This window comes from Hylaeus anthracinus, unplaced genomic scaffold (genome assembly GCF_026225885.1).
Source record: "Hylaeus anthracinus isolate JK02 unplaced genomic scaffold, UHH_iyHylAnth1.0_haploid 0, whole genome shotgun sequence".
Lineage (NCBI taxonomy): Eukaryota > Metazoa > Arthropoda > Insecta > Hymenoptera > Colletidae > Hylaeus > Hylaeus anthracinus.
Genome location: NW_026533254.1, coordinates 24,456,009 through 24,475,560, shown reverse-complemented (window position 1 = coordinate 24,475,560; position 19,552 = coordinate 24,456,009). Strand labels below are relative to the sequence as shown.

Genomic DNA, 19,552 nt, shown 5'->3' with positions numbered 1-19,552 from the left:
TTTAGTGATAGATCCACGTACAAATTTAGTGAACCAAGGAACCCTTAGGCAGGTAAGACAGTGGTCCCACGATACTCGAATGGAAAAAGCATCCTTTAAAATATTGGTCAAAAGGTAATCGAAAAGTATAGATTTTTTAGTGATAGATCCACGTAGAAATTTAGTGAACCAAGGAACCCTTAAACAGGTAGACGCTCGCGATACTTGTAAATAAAAACTATTGTTCAAGAATGCAGACGAACGATAAAAATGAAACGGCATCGAAACTTATGTAATCGAAACTTTTAATAATAGATCCATGGACATAAGCGAGCACACTTTCATGTGTATCCCAAACTGCTATAAACAGCGTGAAACCATAAAGTGCCCATGACTTTCCGGAGTATATAACGTAAAACGTAGTTATTCTATACGTCACGGCTCGGAAAATGATCGTGAATTTTTCACATAATCAATTCTCGCGACGGAAGCCACCGAGAAATATTCTACGACACAACAGGTGGAAGTTTCTTTGAAAAATCAAATTCACAGGTTCGAATGTTTTTTTTTAACGTAACATTTTTGCCACTGCTCGCGTTTATAGATCTTAACTCTGGCAACCAGCGGTCTGTTACAGCTGTTCGTCGCAGCCAATATAGCCGCAAAGGTCGGTCACTCGATTAATCATGCACTTTCCACGGAACTTTATAAACACCGAGCGTATAAATACACGTCTATCGATCCGGATCAGCTGATCGCGTAGCCACCTGGTTATTCTTTCCAAAGGTATTTGAAACTTTTCTGTTTCTCATCATTTTTCGTGTTCCCTCGACTTTATTTTTATTTTTATTTTTATTTTTATTTTCATTCTCCTACTCGCTTATCTTTACGCTTCTCCTTCCTCTACGGTAATTCCGAACGGAAAATTTTCTAGTAAAATTTCATTTCGAGATAGGAATGATTCTACCAGAAAGGACCATCAACTTCGCAATTTTCCAAAGCGCTATATCTTTACACAGCTTGGACTACGAAGCTCCGATCACCTTCCCCAATTATCCTAAAAATATATAGCGCGACGCGTGTTCCCCCGAGACGCAGAAATGCAACAAAAAGTGACTCACGATACGTCCTTCGACGAGCGAGGTCTTCGTCTATAGCTCGATTATCTGACACACAGAAATCCGTCATGCGACAATTGTTCGTTTGATGGATTATTTACTCGGCCGAAACGACGCAGGATTTTCCATAGTTCCTCTTATAGACCGCGGCTGCCTAACAAAACTCGATCGCGTAAGAAAACTATCGTTCGTATTATACGAAATGATAAAAAGAAACGGACCGGTTCGTTCACCTCGAAGACGAAAGGGCGGAGACGCGATTAGAATTATCGTATTCCGCGCGAAATGCGCAACTTATCGACTTTTACAAGCGCTAAAAGGGTCAAGGTCCACGATCGAGTTAAACCGGACCAAGCCTAACGTGCCGAACTAAAACGAAACCATAAGTCGACCGAAAGGAAGCTTGACGATCCAATAATATATTTTCTTTTTTCTTTTATCAGGTCTTGGACGAATAGAAACGATCTCGCGAATCATATTTTCCGCGATACCCATCGGATGGGAAAATGAATGTCAGCCAGCCACGGAATCGATTCGACTATTTCAGCAATCGGGATCGCGTGCGCGCCAAATAAAGTGTTCTCATCAATCGCTGTCGGAGTGAATTACGCGGTTCTGTTTCGAAAACCTAACGATTTCGGTTAGTCTCGATTCAGTTATACAAATATTTGCGAATTCAGATTCTAACCGTTCGTAAACAGCCGCGAATGGACAGAGCGTGGGGTTCAATTTTTTGCATATTTATTGTTTTTGGGGTGTATTCTCCTTTGTCGGTGCTCCGGAATGCTCGAAAATGTTCGATGCAGCGTGTTTTCGATAAGGCTTCGCGCCTCGGTGAATCGTTTGTGATCTACATGCGTGATCGTTAGCGTGCCCATTTCTCTAGCTTTTCCCAGCCTTCCCAAACGCTGCGAAACACACAAAGCGACAAACAAAGCGCAGTTTTATATACGCAAGTACAACTGGGTGGAGTGGGAACATTGAAAAAGGGGTGACAGAGCTGGGCGAATTTACGTATGAACCCCTTCTCGATCCACAAAAAGAAGAGAAATAATATAACTCAACTAATAATTCTGCAAAAATTTTGCTCGACTCGAAATTACTTTGCAAAAATAATAACCCCTTCGCGAATAATCGCTATGCTAACGATGTCAGCGCTTCGACGAACAATTTGGGGTAGTTGGAATAAACCTCGTCTAGAATTTAAATTATATACGTAGACGAACCGCGAGTTAAATTGAATGCGTTTGATGTACAGAAACTTTGAAATCGAGTCAGCCATTCTCGGACAAGTTCGCGTGATTAGATGATTCGATTCGAACTCTATTTGTCTAAGAATTTAGGCTCGTAGGACGATGCTGACAAATTTGCAACACTGTCGTGGTTGTTCGTGAAATAGCGAATAAAAAATGTAGAATAAACTTTTTCGTGAGATGCTTCGTTCGCGAGAGAATAATTATTCAAATCCCTTGGAACGTACGCGCCAACGTGTACGACTCGTCTGACCATTGCTCGCTGTTTCTACTTAAATCCCTTATTAACCTCCATAGCGAGCGTTAATGTACATTCTCTATTTATTATCGATGTTAATATTAAGTGGTTAGAACCATCCCGGGCGACACCGACTCACCATCAGTAAATATATGCAAGCCTCAAGTAGAAACGTCAAGTAATGGCAAGAGTCTATTTATCTCCCGTGGTTTGGTTAAGAATTTAGGCTCGTAGGACGGTGTTGAAAAATTTGCAACACTGTCGTGGTTGTTCGTGAAATAGCGAATAAAAAATGTAGAATAAACTTTTTCGTGAGATGCTTCGTTCGCGAGAGAATAATTATTCAAATTCCTTGGAACGTACGCGCCAACGTGTACGACTCGTCTGACCATTGCTCGCTGTTTCTACTTAAATCCCTTATTAACCTCCATAGCGAGCGTTAATGTACATTCTCTATTTATTATCGATGTTAATATTAAGTGGTTAGAACCATCCCGGGCGACACCGACTCACCATGAGTAATATGCAAGCCTCAAGTAGAAAAGTCCAGTAATGGCCAGACAAGTCAAGCGTGCCCCATAAATATTCAAAACCCGTTTCCTCGGGAACAACGCCCCCTACTACTGTTCCGCGATAAAGATTCACTTTCTCCTGAAAAATCACAAATTCGAGCTTATACCGCGTTCGCACCCACTCAAGTAGTAACAATCGATAATAATCAGACTGCTGCGAATCGAGCCATTCGCCCAGCTCTGGCGCGTCAGTGCAAGCGTAATCAAGCGACAACGGGGGGAAACGAAACATCGAGGGCTTTATTAAAAGACCATCTGTACAGCGACATTTCGTCGGTGAACCACAAAAGCACTCCACAATGGAAGCCAGCGTCAGCAACAGCAGCAGCGACCCCGGGTGACAACAGTGTTCTCTCTCAAACAACATACAACAAGCTGCTTTCGCCGTACATCAGAGGGTTGTTCTCTTGGTGATTCGCCGGCTGGGAAGTGACCGATCTCCGCGGCCTCCACAGCGCCAGCCTCGCCAGTCCGTACTTCGTCATGCTTTCCAAAGATTCCTCGTGTTCGTCACCTGCTGACCACTCCAGCGATCACCTTCTGCTCGACGTCATTCCGGTCGTTCCAAGTATTCCCATTCGTGGGTGACAGTGACCTCCGGCGACGATCGCTTCACCTCTTCAGCGCATGCCCTATGATCTGACGCGTTTTGTCGATGCACTTCCGCAGGATGTGGCGAAAAGACATGTTGTCCACGTGCGCGCCCAGTCCAGGATCGATTCGCGGATCCAGGTTGCTTGGTCAGGACACTCGTGCAACTTGAAATCCTCTGAGATTAGGCGATTTAGCAGCGAGGAGTCCTCGAGTGTCTCTCGAGGATCCTGGAGCTACGATGATGAGCTGTGGGGTGGTCTGTGTTTGCCACCGATCTGTGTTGGCGATCTTGGTGCGCTTCCTTGAAAAAGATGTAGTCTTCAACAGCTATGGAGTCTCGGTAGCGTAAATCCGGTGAATCCTCGTATCTGAACCTCGGTGGATCTTGAACACTAGACGAAGGGACTCCCCCAAAGTCCGGAGGCCACGTGCTCCTCGAGCACTAGAAATGACGTAGCAAAAATATCTCTTCTCCTCGACCAAGGGATCCCTACTACAGTCTACTAGCTAAGCTCCGGCGAAGTAACAGCACAGCCAATGATTAACGACGGACTCGTGGCCAGTCCCGGATGCCTTTCCGTGCTTCCCGATCCAACCGTTTCGACGTCCACTCGCGAGTGACGAAGCCTGCTTTTTATCGCGGCTAGTTTATTCCGAGCACACGGCGGAGCTTTGGTATGCACCTCCCCCGCACCCGCGTGCCCCAGCGGTTCGCGACGTCGGCCAAGGTACAGGCGTCTCGTAGTCAAGGCACTGAACATGCGCGTTGGGACCTATCCGCGTTCGCTGTGAACCCTCGCGTAGACCGGTTACGGGCACAGGTGTTGGAAAACGTGGACGAAGGTAGATCTCGAGTAAGATCGACGGTGGATCTCAGCCAGGGACGCCTTGGAGCTCGCTTCCGGCTTGGAGATCAACCTGGCGCGTCCGAATGACGCTAGACTATGCTAAGTACAAAACCTCGCTGGTGGAAAACCGAACGAGTAAGCTCTGCGTGTATCACCAAGCGTTTCGTCGACGGATCGATCCTGAGGCCTTCGGAGGACGGGATTAGGCCTGTTTAGTCCGCGAAGACATCGGGACGTACGATTCCTCGGAGACGGATAAGTGGACGTGTTCCCTGAAGAGAGAGCTTCGATATCTTGGTATTGTCGGATTCGGGATTTTCCGAGTCTTGAGAACACGCGTCATGGACGAAGGACGAAGTCTTTGGCTGAGTGAAGAGAGCGGACCTCCAGGTAAGAGGAAAGAGTGTTCCTTGCAGTTGCCATTGTCGAGAAGAGGTTGACCAAATAGAAACAAGGTTCGCGAGATCCTGGAGTTGTTTTCGAGCGAGGTGTAATCACAGTTCGTAATTGGCTTTGGAGAGAATCTTCTTTTGGAACAACGAATCCCTGAGTGAATTGGAAGGTAGCAGTTGGATGGACCTTGATTTAGAGGTTCGAAGCGGACTCGAACGAGCCCCAGCCTGACTCAACGTTTGCGGTTAATATTGCTTCGGGAGCATTAACAGAAATCCGACAGACTTGCGAGTTAGTTGTCAGTTTTCCGAAAGAGGAACCAGGGAGAGAAGTCCTTGAAAGCGTCGCTTCGGGACACGAGGATCAACGAAGCCAACTCTGCTGTTCTTATCAGTTACCCAAACTGCAGTTTACTTCCTAGGAGGATACAGTTCCAAACTTTTGGGAGGAAACAGACCGAAGATAACCATTGTCGTTGGTATTGCTGCGCGACGAGTCAACAAAACCAGCAGAGGATCGTGTTATTGTCAGTGACGAACTTCAGGCACCACGAGGACGCTCCAAGATTAGTATCGCTCGAGAAAACCAAATCCAACTTTAAAGGTTGCTTCTAGTATAGCTAGAGTCGATAACCAAACCCTACAAATCCAGACCTAACCCAGACCTAACCGAGACGGATCCTAGTGCCAAAGCCCAACGTCTAACACCGACAAACTCTAATGACCCTGTTGCCAGTTAACTCCGGATTTAGTCCACGTTTCTCCGAACATCGGACAACCCTCGCGATTAACCCTAGCGAGAGCTCAGACTCCTAGCAGCATCGTTAGGCGCTGGGAAACGCCAGCTGGCTCAGCCCGCTCCAAGGCCGGCTCCTCGGCATTCTCACGAATTCAGTCGTCAACAGGATCAGGCCAGCGACGTCTGCGTGGGGGGAGTTCCTTCCTCTTCCCAAGTTTCCCGCGGCTGGTATCGATCGTGTCTACGGCGGTACCGTCGCGCTCGGACCGGAAACCGGAACGGGGAAACCCCGGCGACGCGTCAGCGTCGAAAAGTTCCCCGCGGCGCGCGATCCCTCGTGATCGATGTCCAGTCCGTCTCGCGAGTCGGAGGCACTCGTGTATCGGTGACTTGCGTGTCGGTTCGCGGCACACACGTGACTCGAAGGTCATGCTCCGGGAGGGAATCGATCGCGGAACGCTTTCGAGAGGCCAGCCGGACACCAGGGTTCCTGGGGACCCTTTGCTTCGATGCACCAGGTACTGGAGACTCTTTGGAGTTGACGTAGCGGCTCACGAGGACTCTTCTTTGGGGGTTGGATCCACCGGGAGCCGGGGAATGCGAGATTCGATTACTCTAGATCTTGGCGAGCCTTGGGGTGGATGCACCAGGTCCTGAAGACTCTTTGGAGTCGATGTTTAGGTTCTTGAGAAAGAGGTTCCTAGGTTCTATCAGATATAGACGCTCCGGGTCCTGGGTACCCTTCGATACATCAACGCTCCAGCCCTCGGTAGCCTTTAGGGATGGATACACCAGGTGTTGGAGACTGTTTGGAATCGATGCTTCCTAGTTCCTATGGGCTCCTCGATATAAACGCACCAGGTATGATGGATTCTCTGAGATATGAACGCTTCAGACCTTAGGGTCACTTTGGTATGGATGCACCAGGTCCCGGATACTCTTCGAAGTCGATGCCTAGGTCCTACAGGTCCCTTGCGATCGATGCTTCCTACTTCCTATGGACTCCTCTATATAAACGCACCAGGTCCGATGGATTCTCTGAGATATGGACGCTTCAGACCTTAGATCCCCTTCGGTATCGACGCACGAGGTCTCAAAGCCTCGAATCCATGCACCCATCACAGTTTTCGTCATCAGGTCGCCACAGTCCGTGCCTTATCGTTTCTCACCGATCCGCCAGGTCACTGTCGACGGTGTCCTCCGCGCTGGGAAGGTTCGACCGCGTTCCAGCGGCCATGGAAGCTCGCGCACGTTGCACACGGCCACAGCGAGATCAGCTGGCGGCGCTGATCGTCCCCTTCGAATCTAATCGACCACTGGCCGCTGTCGGCACTCGCGAGCCCCACCGTATCCCCCGTCACCGATTACGCGATCCCGCACCCTGGACGAAGGCGCTCCTCCCGCCTGATTTATACGTGTACACGCGGCGAAAACCTCGTCGCTCTCGACGATGACTGCTCTCGCGAGACATCGAGCGGTCGCGCGGCTGCGCACACTCGATCCCCGTTCGACCCTCGATTTTACTCTCGCGCCCTTCTTTATTCGCGCGCTCCCTTTCGAGAGGCGCGTGCTGGACGCCGTGGGAACGAAGGGGATCATCGATGACGAGGTTAGAGGTTAGCGGAGATGATAACGACGAGGGAGAGGGAGGAGGAAGGTTTCGGGTGGACACGGAAGAAATGGATTTCGGTTGTTATGGTAGGTTAGGGAGAGAAGTTGCGTAACTTGTCGAACATGTGGGAAGGGAGGACACGTTCCGAATTTTAGAAAGTTTTACAGGAACTGTTTACGCTTTATATAGAGAGAGATAAGCATATGTTCAATTTTTGTCCGAGGCTTTTAATTAATTTTAGCGAATCGACATCGCTTAATTAAAGCATTGTTGCGACAATAGAAATGGCGATAAGGAATCTGCGTAAACCCAGCGTCAAACATTGAGCTTTCTTCTTTAGCTCGTTTTTGAATTGCGCGCCTCGCGAGCTACCGGCTGAGTTATCGACAGAGTGGTGTGGATCTTGTCTTAGCTGGTGGTACATGTGCTTTTTGAGGTTAGGATGTAAAAGAGGTAAGTACAAGATTGCACGAAGCGCTGAATTATTGTATTACATTAATAAACTCTGGTTAAGCATATTCTTTCTTCTTTGACTCCCTGTAAACTTGACTATTGCACTCGATACACACATGTACATGGATTTTGCACAGCGTGTACCACCGGTGGCTCGCGTTTAACTCTTTCGGCGTGTATCAAAAGTGGCTCACGTTCCCGTCTCTAACAGCCTGCGATTACCTGTAATCTTTAAGTTTCTAACAATGGGAATTCCTGAATCTATCTGGTCGATGACCACGCCGTGGCGTCGACGCTTTCTAAATAAGAAGCACCCCTTCCCGCGTTGGCCGCCATCGAGAATGACCATTAAATAAAGAAATATTTGCGGACAAATACCCTCGATGTCGGCTCCCTGCGTAGACAGAATTTTCTTTGTCTACTACCCCCGAGTGCCTCTCCACCTCCATCGACTTAAACAACAATGGAGGCGGCAAAGACAACAAGAACCATCGACTTTCTTGCCTCCAATTATAGGTTTCGCGCAGACGGTACACACTCGTCGAACCATTCATTCGCGGGGACAATAATTTCCCAAGGGCGAGCGCGTATTTTGCAAGAAAAATACACCAACGGCACACGTGGGCGATTTCTACATATCGCGTGTCGAAAAATGACGGATCGAGAAGATAAGTTTCCCCAGAATAAGCTTGTTTCCCCGAATTCCTCCGAATTTTCTTTTCTTTTTTCTGTAAATGCAACTAGACGAATTCGAGATGGCGCGGTAAATAAATATTTTACTTCTGTATTGTGGGTCAATGACGACCCACGCGACACGCGATGCGTTAATCGATACTTGGAAGCCTCGTTTCACTCCCCCCGACCGTATTTTCTACGAATATTATTAATCGCCGTCGTTTTTGTCGCAAGCCACCGGTGTCGTTGGTGTGGTTCCCGATTTTATTTCGAAATCAAGAAAACGTTCGACGTAGACGGATGTCCGCGAATTATACGCGACGTGCACGGCTACGAAAATGTTGAGTCAGATTTATAAATAAACCGCGTTATCAGATGCTCGCCGGGCTATTTTAAGATATCGACCAATCAGTGTTAAGGTCAAGCGCGCCCACGATAATTCGAGGACTATCAAAATTTATCCGCCCAGACCAATCCTTGACTCCCTCGGTCGATTGGAATTCCATCGCTCGAAAAACGATTCGACCTAAAAATATCTCGATCGAGGAGAGGAGTCATAGTTTGAATTAGTGGTAAATATTAATCGTAATTATAACGTCGACTATTTCGAGCGTTCCGAAGGCTACGTTGGTTACTTTTAATTTCCTAGATGCGCGATTTCCATCTCAGACTCTGTTACGTCACCAATTTCGTAACAGACGCTCGTCTATTCGCGTAACGTCCACGCATTTATGCGAATCGGATGCAATACTCGAGGTGCCGTGACACAACGATGATGTATCGCGATGTAAGCGTCCGACCATTCGACGATGATGCATTGTTTTATAAAAAGGTATGGTACACTGTATTAATAAGATTACTAAAATTATAATCGAGATTATAAACACTACTGTTTCGAGAACACGGTGGTCTTCATTTTTGATAACAAATTTTGAATATCTGCGAGAATATTAACCCAGATTTAATTCTCTTTCGGAGGATGATATATTACTCGTGGAAAAAAATTCATGTAAAAATCTACGACGTCGTTAAAATTAGGGTGTATTCTATTACCCTAGTAAAAAAATTATCTATGAACGCGTCACCAAAATTTCCTTCCACCTACGAAAAATTCTAAGGAACTTTCTTACCTAATAAAACCCTCGAGAGAATGGTCTCGTTAAAATTTTATTTTCACTGTCGATAAATCGCCACCAAACTTCATTCTATAAAAAATTCTAAGGAGCCTCGTTACTCGATAAAAATTTCATAAAAGAAATCAGGCGTCTCGAAGGAAATTAATTCCTGGAAAAGTGGCAAAGCCTGCAAACATAAGAGTGAATTACAAATATTGTTTCCGCTGTCAATAAATCATCACCAAATTCCTTTCTACGAAACTTCTTTCTAAGAAACTTCTTTCGAAGGAACTTCGTTACTCGATAATATTTCTCGAAAAGTAAGAAAATGTGCGAACGATTCGAAACGTTCGTCAACGATAAAAACGAGCAATATTCCAATTATCAGGATTGTTTAACCAAGTGACAACGAAATTGATCGCTGATCAAACGTCGCCTAAATGCTTCGTTCGAAACGTTTACGTAACAGGCGTTACCGATTCGCGTTTCCGATGATAAAGATCCGTCGGCTGACCCCGTTAAGGTACTTTTACTTTCCATCAATCTCCACGGTATTCCGTGTATCATACTCGAGTCCTGCGCCAGTGAAAAGGTCGACACGGCGAGTGACGAATAAATTTAGCGACTCGAAACGGGAGCAAGAAACCAGCGATAGAACGCGACGAACAAAGAGCCCCAGTCTCGGTGGAAATTGGAAACATGCCAGTGGCGCTATCGCACGGAGGGCGGCACAAGTTTGCAAGGGGATGAGGGCTGCCCGAGTAAAGGGTGACATCTAGTCGCGGGGAAATATTGACCGTAAAAATGGCGTCGAGCCGAGCGCAAAGGGGAACCCCCATTGGAAAAATCGCTGACCCGTGACGCTCGAAATTATTGCACTTTTTCAACGATTTTTCTTTAACCTTTGCAACTTTTAACCGCGAGTAAGCGTTCGGATATTATGACAACTATCGATTCGAAGGGAGAACAAACACGTGGCTTACGGAGATTGATTTTTCTAATGTTTAAAAAAAGAAAAGATATTTAAAACGAAAGAATTCCTTTTTCAACAGTATTCTTATTTTCAAGGTGTTGAACGCTTATTCGATTCAGTTTATCGAATCTTTTTTCCTGTACCGCACGGCGTGGGTCATTCGTGACCCACGCCGAGCTCTACGTCGTTTTCTTTCGACTTGCAAGGAAACTTTGAGTAAGTAACTTTGAAAAGTAATCTTGTTGGACTTACAAGGAAAATGACCAGGAGGTTTCGAGCTTCTGTGACGAACGCTTTTCGTGTTTCGCGGCATGTCGGTTCTCATTTCCATGGCAACTGCATAAAAGAGACAGAAAAGGTCAGAATTAATTCGTCACGTCATCAAGCCAAACTTTTAGTATCTTTAGTTTTATTTAAAATTCGTTTTCGAACACAGATACTATACCCATCCCTCTATGCATGCCCGAAGACACTCGTCAACGATGCAACAAACGAGGTACCTGCGTGCAAGAATCGACGCTCGGCTGATTTAACTCGTTTATCGTCTTCCTTGAGAAAATTGCCAGTTTTACGATAAGATACGCCTTAAAAATAATGTGACCGTGAATCTGAGCACAGATACTATACCCACCCTCCACTCATGCTTGAAGACACTCGTCAACGATGCGACAAACGAGGTACCTTGCGTGCGAGTATCGATACTCGACTGATTTAACTCGTTTACTATTATTCTCGAGGAAATTGCCAGTACTACGACGAAGCCTCGAAAATAACGCGCCTGAAATTTCCTTCAGGAAACGCCCGAGAACCGGTGTCACAGTCCTAACCTGGGCCACAAAGGATACCAAACATAATTTTGGGGAATGGACAATATCTGCGGGACGCATCATTTGATCGGCGAGATTTATCGATTCAGTGTATACAATGTTCATTGTGAACGATTCAAAGGATGGAAACTGAAAGAAACCCTGAAGCAACTTCGTTCGGAGTGAAAGGAATGAAAGCAAAGTGTCTGGCGAGGCTCGGTCTCCCAATTTTCAAGCATCCGCAGAATAAACTCGTGACACCCAACAATGCGCCAGTCGAACCAGGTGAAAGTGCGACAAAGGGACCATCGACTTGGCGAAAATTTATATGTAACGTCTTCCGAAGCTCGAACACGTAGAAATTTTCGATTTAAACTGAAACTTTCAATTTAAAAATTTCGAAAGCAAAGCGCTTACGAAACTTGGCCCATCGTGTTTTAACTATCCTCGGATTAAACTTGTAATTCCATGGACTTGGACAGGAAAATTCACATAGAGTCTCGATCAACGTTCAAAGCAGACACGAATTTTCTAATTGGATCAAAACGGATGGAAAGGACCATTCGCTGTGTGAAAATACAACCTCGACTCTTCCAACGTTGGAAGGAAAGAGTTATTAAAAAAAGAGTTATTAATCCCTTCAGGAGACTTTTCATCCCTCGTTAACGCCCATCCTCCAGAGCACGCCGATGACTCCCTGGAGATGATGCGCTACGTTTCCATCGACCCGTAGGGAAAGTATACCAAGGGAATCCCTGATGTTAAGCAATGAGGACCTTGCCAGGGGACACGATCGTGGAACGAAGCCTAAATTCGCTGGGTCCCGTTGAGAAATGCGTGCCCACGAGGCCATGCATCGCAAGAGACCGTGAACGCTTAAATAATTCATTAGACGGCGAGCAGTGATTTGCATGGCGGCAAAGAAGCGTGCGGAATCGGCGAACGTCGAGCCAGGGAATGAATCAAGTGCTCCATTGAGTAAGAGAAAAACGGTATGTCTAAGATCGTCGTGGATCAAATTTTTTCGACCGTTAAATAAAACTTGATGCGAAAAGAAGTCGAAAAATCCTTTACCGTTTCGTAATCGGAAGCTTCGTTATCGAGATACGAGCGATTGAAGTTCACGGAGCGCGCCATTTTGCATCTCAGTCAGCTGACCGCGCGCGGTGGCTCATGGGAGTCACGTGACGGTGCGTTCACACGCGCGAATAATTTAAACGTTCGTATCCCGAGTACCAAACCTCGTATTGAAAAATGGAAAAGAACTTTTTTGTTCCTTAAACCAGGAGGAATCGATCCTGATATGTTACAATTTTCTTAAGTAAACCGTAACTGTTTATATCTTGGATCAGTGCTCTCTACAAATGTAGATAGCGTACAAATGCCAACGAGAATGCTAAGTCATCTCGAAGTTACCGAAATACCCCCGTTTCGTTGATCGAAATAGGTCACCGTATGTGTTGGCGGCAGTCACGGCTGCATTCAAAGGACCGGGATCGCGTCGCTACTGTTTTAACCTTATCAGAGGCTGAAAATTATAACAGGATGTAACAAAACGTCTGCCTCCGAGTAAAACACTTTTTGACCCAGAAAACCGACTCGCGAGACTGGTTTCCCTTTCCTCTTTAAGGGGCTTATCGTTGGAGGACGATGATTTGCATTCAGAAATAATTTGCCCGTGACAATTGCCGCGAAACTTTGCTTCCCGCTTTTTATTGCATAAACAACTATACCTGCGAGCGAAAAATAAAAGGATTCCGAGACACCCTGCGCACGTAATCTACCTGTCTGTTTCCACATACTTCACAGATCCGGTGTGTACCTTCCGGAGGGTGCGCGCCCTCCGTAATTCCGCATCGATCGCCGCGTGGGCCCGAACGGGGGTGTTCGCATCTTGCCGTCGGAATGTTTTCGGCCGCGTTTCCAAACCGCGACGCGAGTCCACCCCCTGGTCGCCACGAAAATAGAGTTCGTCGGACGACTCTCTCAAGTGTGTTTGAAATTGGGGCTTGATACCGAGCTCGGTGATTTATTTGTCGTCAGAACGGGAATGGATTCTGTGGTGAACTTTTTTTTTGCGCTCGAGAAACGGAATTGTTCGCTGGCTGGCTGGACTGTCGCGAAAGTTGGGCTCGACTTAATTCCGCGCAATGCATTTATTTATTCGTTGCGATGGTCAGGTGGAGTCTGAATGAAATAAAAATTGGGGATTTGATTTTGCTGGTCCAAAACTGTGAAATATTAATGCAACGATACAAATAATTTATTTTAAAGCCTGACTACCAGGTAAAGAAGGAGATATTTCTATAATTTTATTGGCTACAGCAGAGTCACCTAAGTCTTGGTACCATTTCTGTTCGGACTATGGCTGGTAGAATAAAAAATCAATCCTGGAATTGCGAGTAAGTCAAAGAAAGAGGAATTTCAATGAGGGTCGGACCTAACGATACCCCAGGGGTTGGTAAATATTGAAGGAAGGAATTATCAGGCCTGGAAGAAATAGCCAGCTCGACGAGGCTCAAAAGTAGGTCGGTACCTATGGTCTAGCTTTGTTCTAGAATTACTATGGAAGGAAGCAAAATCGGTTGTAGAAGAATTTTCGAGGCGTGTCACCGTAGACAAAGAAAGAGTATTTCCAGAAACTGATCTATGGCAGCCTAGTATTTCGTTGGGATTAATTCTGGAGTTGCAGGTGGTATCGGGCGAGACAGGGAAAGGGAAAGGAGACCATCCATAAGAGAAATTAGAAGTTGTATTGGATCGGACGCAGAAGGAGCCACTTCTGCGGGCTCAAAAGCATGTCAGTGTCTGTGGTCAGGTGGCGTTACTAAAAAACACGCTATAGATCGGAAAGAGAGCTCTTTCCTGAGAGGAACAGCAACTACTATTGTGTCAGACGTTTCACTCAGCCTTATCAATGCTTCCAACGAACCAAACATCACTCGCCTCCGTCCATATCCTCCCACACTCGAGACCTCGCTCCCTCGATCTCTCCCTCCGGTCCTTTCGTCGAGCATCCCAAGTGTTTTAATCCCAAAAGAAAGGAGAACACTTGGTGCACCCCAGGTTCGCCGAATTCCCGAGGGGGTGGGGACCGGAGACAGGATAGTCGAAGAAAAAAATAACTGACGGGTCCACCTGGACACACATTGTGCACGTCCAGGATCCGAGAAGTGCCTCATTGTCTGGCTCGGAGGACGCTTGACCTTCCAGCAGCGGTATCGAGCACCTCGGCCGCTTCCCTTTCATTTGATCGTACGCGGAGAAAAGAGGCTCGTCGTATTATAAAAAAAAAAAAAGAAAAATAAAAGAAAAAAAAATCTACTTACAATACGGAACCACCCCTGCCACGCGGATGTTAGAAGCCTGTCCCTCGTCACCCCTCGGGGCTGTGTCACTCCAATTCATCTCGATCGGGTACACTCTCCCGGCGCGTGTGTCGCGCTCACAACTACACAGGTGGGACGCGGGCTGGTGTGACCGCCCACGCACACTCCCGCGGCACGGTTGCCACCTCGTACGAGGTCGAGCGCCCTTTCGAAATTTGCCGATGGCCAAAGGAGGCCTCGAGGACTGCTTGGCTGACCTCGAATCCGAGATTCTTATCTTTGAACCGAAAGACGCCGTTTATCGAACGACGGTACTACTCACGGCCGTCCGCGACTGGTTTTCAATAGACGGACCGACGAGAGCACACCCTGCGCGCACGGTTTCGTATCTCGTGGCCCAGAAACCGATTCACAATGAAAATTCTTAAATATAAATATGCCGGCCGCGTTCGACCTAGGCACAATCGGGGTGTCCCCCATCCCTGGTGGAAGCGTCGCGACGATTCGAGATGATTGGGGAATACGATCGAGAATCGGGGAGGGGCGAGGGGGATATTGACGCTTTTTTTTTTCTTGTTACTTCTTTTCAGGACGGAAATCAATGGCTGCTCCGGGCTTGGGAATCGCGGCGGGTCGTGAATACTTGAGCGTGACTTGAGTTAGGGTCGTGATTTAACATAATTGTGATAAAATCGTGGAACTAATAGTCGGAATCGATTGTCCGTGTAAAAAGGAACCGAAAAGTCCTTTACCATTTCTCAATGGGAAGCCTAGTCTCCTAGATACAAGGGGTTGAAGTTGACGAACTCATGGGGCGCGCCATTTTTTGTACCAGTCAGCTGATCGCGCGCGGTGACTCACGGGAGACACGTGACCGTGCGTTCACGCGCGCAAAAACTTCAATCGTTCGTATATCGAGAACTAAAACTCGGATTGAAAAATGGAAAAGGACATTTTCATTCGTATTTGCATGGAGGATCGATCTGCAAGAGCTATTATACGAATTCGGTAAAGCTCTGTGTACCGAGTATCCTTTTTAGACTCGTTTCCAGTTGGGAAGGTTTGTAATTCTGTAATAGATTAGTGTAGTTGATATCCGTGAAGAGAGACGAGCCCTCGCAATGCAAAAAGGTTGCCACCACTGGTTTACGACAAGGATAGGGTGTCGCAACAGGGCTGGAACTATTCACGGAGATGGGAATCCGATCAGGGAGTATTGGGTATATCGGGGTGTTTTCTTATTGCCGCACTCCACCCTTTCTAGAGGATTGATGGCTGTTTACTTGCCTAGGTCTCAAGTTTCATGACAGGTCGTAAATAATTGAATGTAGCGATAGGTGAATTTTAGCCTCCAGCTTGCTGGTGTTTGGATTGTTAATATAGATTGCTTCCATAACTGCTACCATTTTCATTTTCCTTTTATCGTTACCGACTCGTTCGCAATTATTTATCACTCAACCTAACCTTCATTAAAACGAAGAACGAGCCCATAATTATTCAAATTTAGAACATTCCAGTTTGTAGAAATTTCGAGAAAGTCAGTTCGCAAATACTCGTATCCGGTACGAGAGAAGTCGCGTTGGGTTTCAACGGCTATCGAATCGTTCTCTCGGCACGTTATTCATTGGATTTAATTTCTGGAGAGATTGGATAATCGTCCAACAAGAAGATGCGAAATATTTATCTGAAAACGGATATCGCGGCGCGCACTCCACTCGGAACGACGTTCTCGCAGATTGCCACGATATACGGACGATTGAGTTATCGCGATAGTTTCGAGGAATTCAGCGAAATAACTTGCCGATTAAATACACACCGCTGGCGTCAAAATACCGTATAACGGCTGTCCGATCTTATCGTAACGCGACGTGAAACGTATCGTGTCCTTATATTGATACACAATGAATCGAATTCATTGATTGGCTTCCCTTTTCCACGTTACAGTGCCTTCGACGCGATAGTTGGCATTACCGTTTCAACATTTATTATCTCTATTCGACGGACATGTACGATAGAAGAATACAAATAAATTAGAACGTAGAAAATGATAAACAACGAGATTTTAAAATATCTCAACGAACATTCCTTTGTAAAGTCATTTTGCAACGAGTTTTAATAATAATAAAAAAAAAAAGACACGAAGTAAATCGACATGATTTTCTTTACGCGCAGCTTGTGAAGCTCACTTTACGCTCACTTGAAAGCTAATGAAACGAGTTGTTCAACGATATGAAACACGTTGATATTTAACATTCGAGAGATCAAGCGAACTGACTCCGCTCACGTATCCATTTTTCCGTATCGCTTCGGACTTTTGAAAAATTAAAGCGAACGTTTGATTGAAATTCTAACAAATTTGCGTTTCGCTGCTGGAAATTCCCTGTCGAAAAATCACGCTCGAGGGGTTCTTTCAGAGAACCGAGAAACATTTCACGGTACAGGATGAATTACACCATAGCCCGGCCGTGTTCGTTCAATGGAGCCTTCCCGTGTTACGCGTTACGGTCACTATAGCCGCGCAACGTGGTCCAACGAGCAATAAGTGCATTCAACGCTTCCGACATGATCCGTCCACCTCTGTGCACGTGTACGCGTAATCATGATCTGATTAACCTTCTCGATCATTTTACGGTAAACCGAAACGAACAGCCCAATCGTAGGATTCGAGTGGATGATCATCGGAAGACATCTTGACAACAAAAATGAGAGTCAATCGCCATTCATCGACAAAATTAACGAAGTATATGATTTGATACAATTTTTAGCTTGCCATTGAAAATTTAATTTACGAACTCCCAAGCCAGAGTTGTAATATGATCGATTCAGAGCTCGGGATCGATCCCTCGTATAAAAAGGAACCGAAAAGTCTTTTACCATTTTGCTATCGAAAGTCTAGTTCTCGAGATATAAATGATTGAAGTTGACGGACCCACAAGCCGCGCCATTTTATGTTCCAGTCAGCTGACCGCGCGCGGTGACTCACGGGAGACACGTGACCGTGCGTTGACGTGCGCAAAATCTTCAATCGTTCTTATATCGAGAACCGAACCTCGGATTGAAAAATGGAAAAAGACTTTTCGTTTCGTATTTGCACGGAGAATCGATCTCTAAGAAATATTCTACATTTTTAGCGATACTCCGTATCCTTTCCAAGGTTAATTTACTTTTAGGAATGTACCTCTTTACGAATTACGTCGGTGTCGAGCAATTTCCTTAACTCGCGTACAATACCACTTCGACGGTTCGACAAAGGCCCGGAGCATCGCGGCGTTTGAAGGCAGAATAAAAATGCATCTTGCGCCGCTAACGAGTGCCAGAGAGAATGCCAGCTTAAACCGCGAGACACCCCGCCCTGTCTCGTTTCGCTCCTATTCACACTGATCTCGTTCTCGAGCAACAATTTCCCCGCGATTCTTTCGACGGTTAATCGCCGTGCGCTCCTCGATGAGTTTGCTTTCCCTCTCCGCGTGTAATTTTTCACAGAGAATTACTTCGACTCCGGTAAAAGTGACGAGGTATTTAGTAAAACGTTTTAATCCCAGAGATTTCCAATAAAAATCTTTTATCACGCACTCATAGGAGTCATTTCAGGCTCGAGCGTACCTCTATCGTTTAAAAAATCTCCGACTATGGATCCGGATTACAAGGCACGGTCTGATAATAGGAACTCCGATCCTTCTTCTATCAATGAATCCTCGTTCAGATAATGGGAGCTGACGTTCGCAAAACTCGATCCGGGATATCCGTTCAACTCGTCTAAACTAATATTCTGGGGCGACTAAGTCTATAGAAGTTTGTGGATTGATCAATTACTCGGAATACTGATAAGTTGGTCTCGATGTTAGCCCGCACTCGTACGCAAACATTCGCTTCGAGTACATCCATCCATCGACACAATTTTTAATCGAATTACTATTTTGATTAACGGATAAAAAGTGTAAGAACTCACACGTCGAATTGCGGGTCCAGGAGAATATAGGACTCGGAAAAGAATCTAGGATTGTAGACTCAAGTAATCAGACACCCCACAGACTTCTAGGCCTAGCTCAAGCTCGATAACAATTCAACCAAGGACCTTTGATATCCTGCTACAGAGATTCCAGCTCCACTACAGATCCGACTAGAACCACACAGCATCCTAGTGACCTACCAGCAAACCCAGATCCAGCCAGACACCCATGAGACGCGTTAGTCCTCCTAACAGATATCCTAGATCCACTTAAGACTTAACCAGCCTCCTCTAGAGTCTGCAGACGCCAACGTCGGATGGCTCGTGGGACCTGCTCTGCTCGCCAGTACCTGGAGAGCCCGTGTTACTCACGGTGGATGACCTGATACGTTTCAGGCTTGCCTAGACGCCGAGAAAACAAACGAGATCCGTTCAGCGTTGAATGCGTTAAGCCGGGCTGTTGACAGTGGCGCGGCGACAATGGAAATTGTGGGCATGAAATGCCGCCGCCGAGAGTGTCTTTCGCGCCTGTCGCCTTTAAATTGCTCGCGGTGTGCTCGACCGGCCGTGCGCGGATAGACGGGATGGTCTTTTTGAGCCGCGTATAAAAGCTCTCGACTCTCGAGTCTACCTTCCAGCCCACCCCTGTACGCGGCTATCACCCTCTCTTTCTCTCTTTCCCGCAGCGGTTGCACGGACCTCGTTATTAGCGATGGAATCGAGCGCGTCGCGAGCACCGCAACAGAATTGTATTAGACACGGCTTGGAAGCTCGTGGACAGGGCTGATTCGACTCGATACACAGGTTTCTTGCCGTGGATACGCTCAATGAATAAGAAAAGTCATCTGTTGGTAACACAGAACGCTGTGTTGGTAGCGCAGAACGGTCTGTTGGCAATGCAGAGCGT

At 46.4% G+C, this 19,552-nt stretch overlaps 1 protein-coding gene across 7 annotated transcripts in view; it reads right to left on the bottom strand.

The window, feature by feature from the left end:
- Nucleotides 1–19,552, bottom strand: part of LOC128893678 (potassium/sodium hyperpolarization-activated cyclic nucleotide-gated channel 2) — a 143,164-nt gene that overhangs the window by 102,059 nt on the left and 21,553 nt on the right. For 6 of the 7 annotated variants that reach the window (XM_054154886.1, XM_054154841.1, XM_054154823.1 and 3 more), the window contains exon 4: nt 10,814–10,897. The exons of the other annotated variant lie outside the window; for it this stretch is intronic. In XM_054154886.1, the coding sequence (XP_054010861.1) occupies nt 10,814–10,897 (84 nt within the window). The remainder of the gene's footprint in view (nt 1–10,813; nt 10,898–19,552) is intronic. 7 annotated transcript variants of the gene reach the window in all.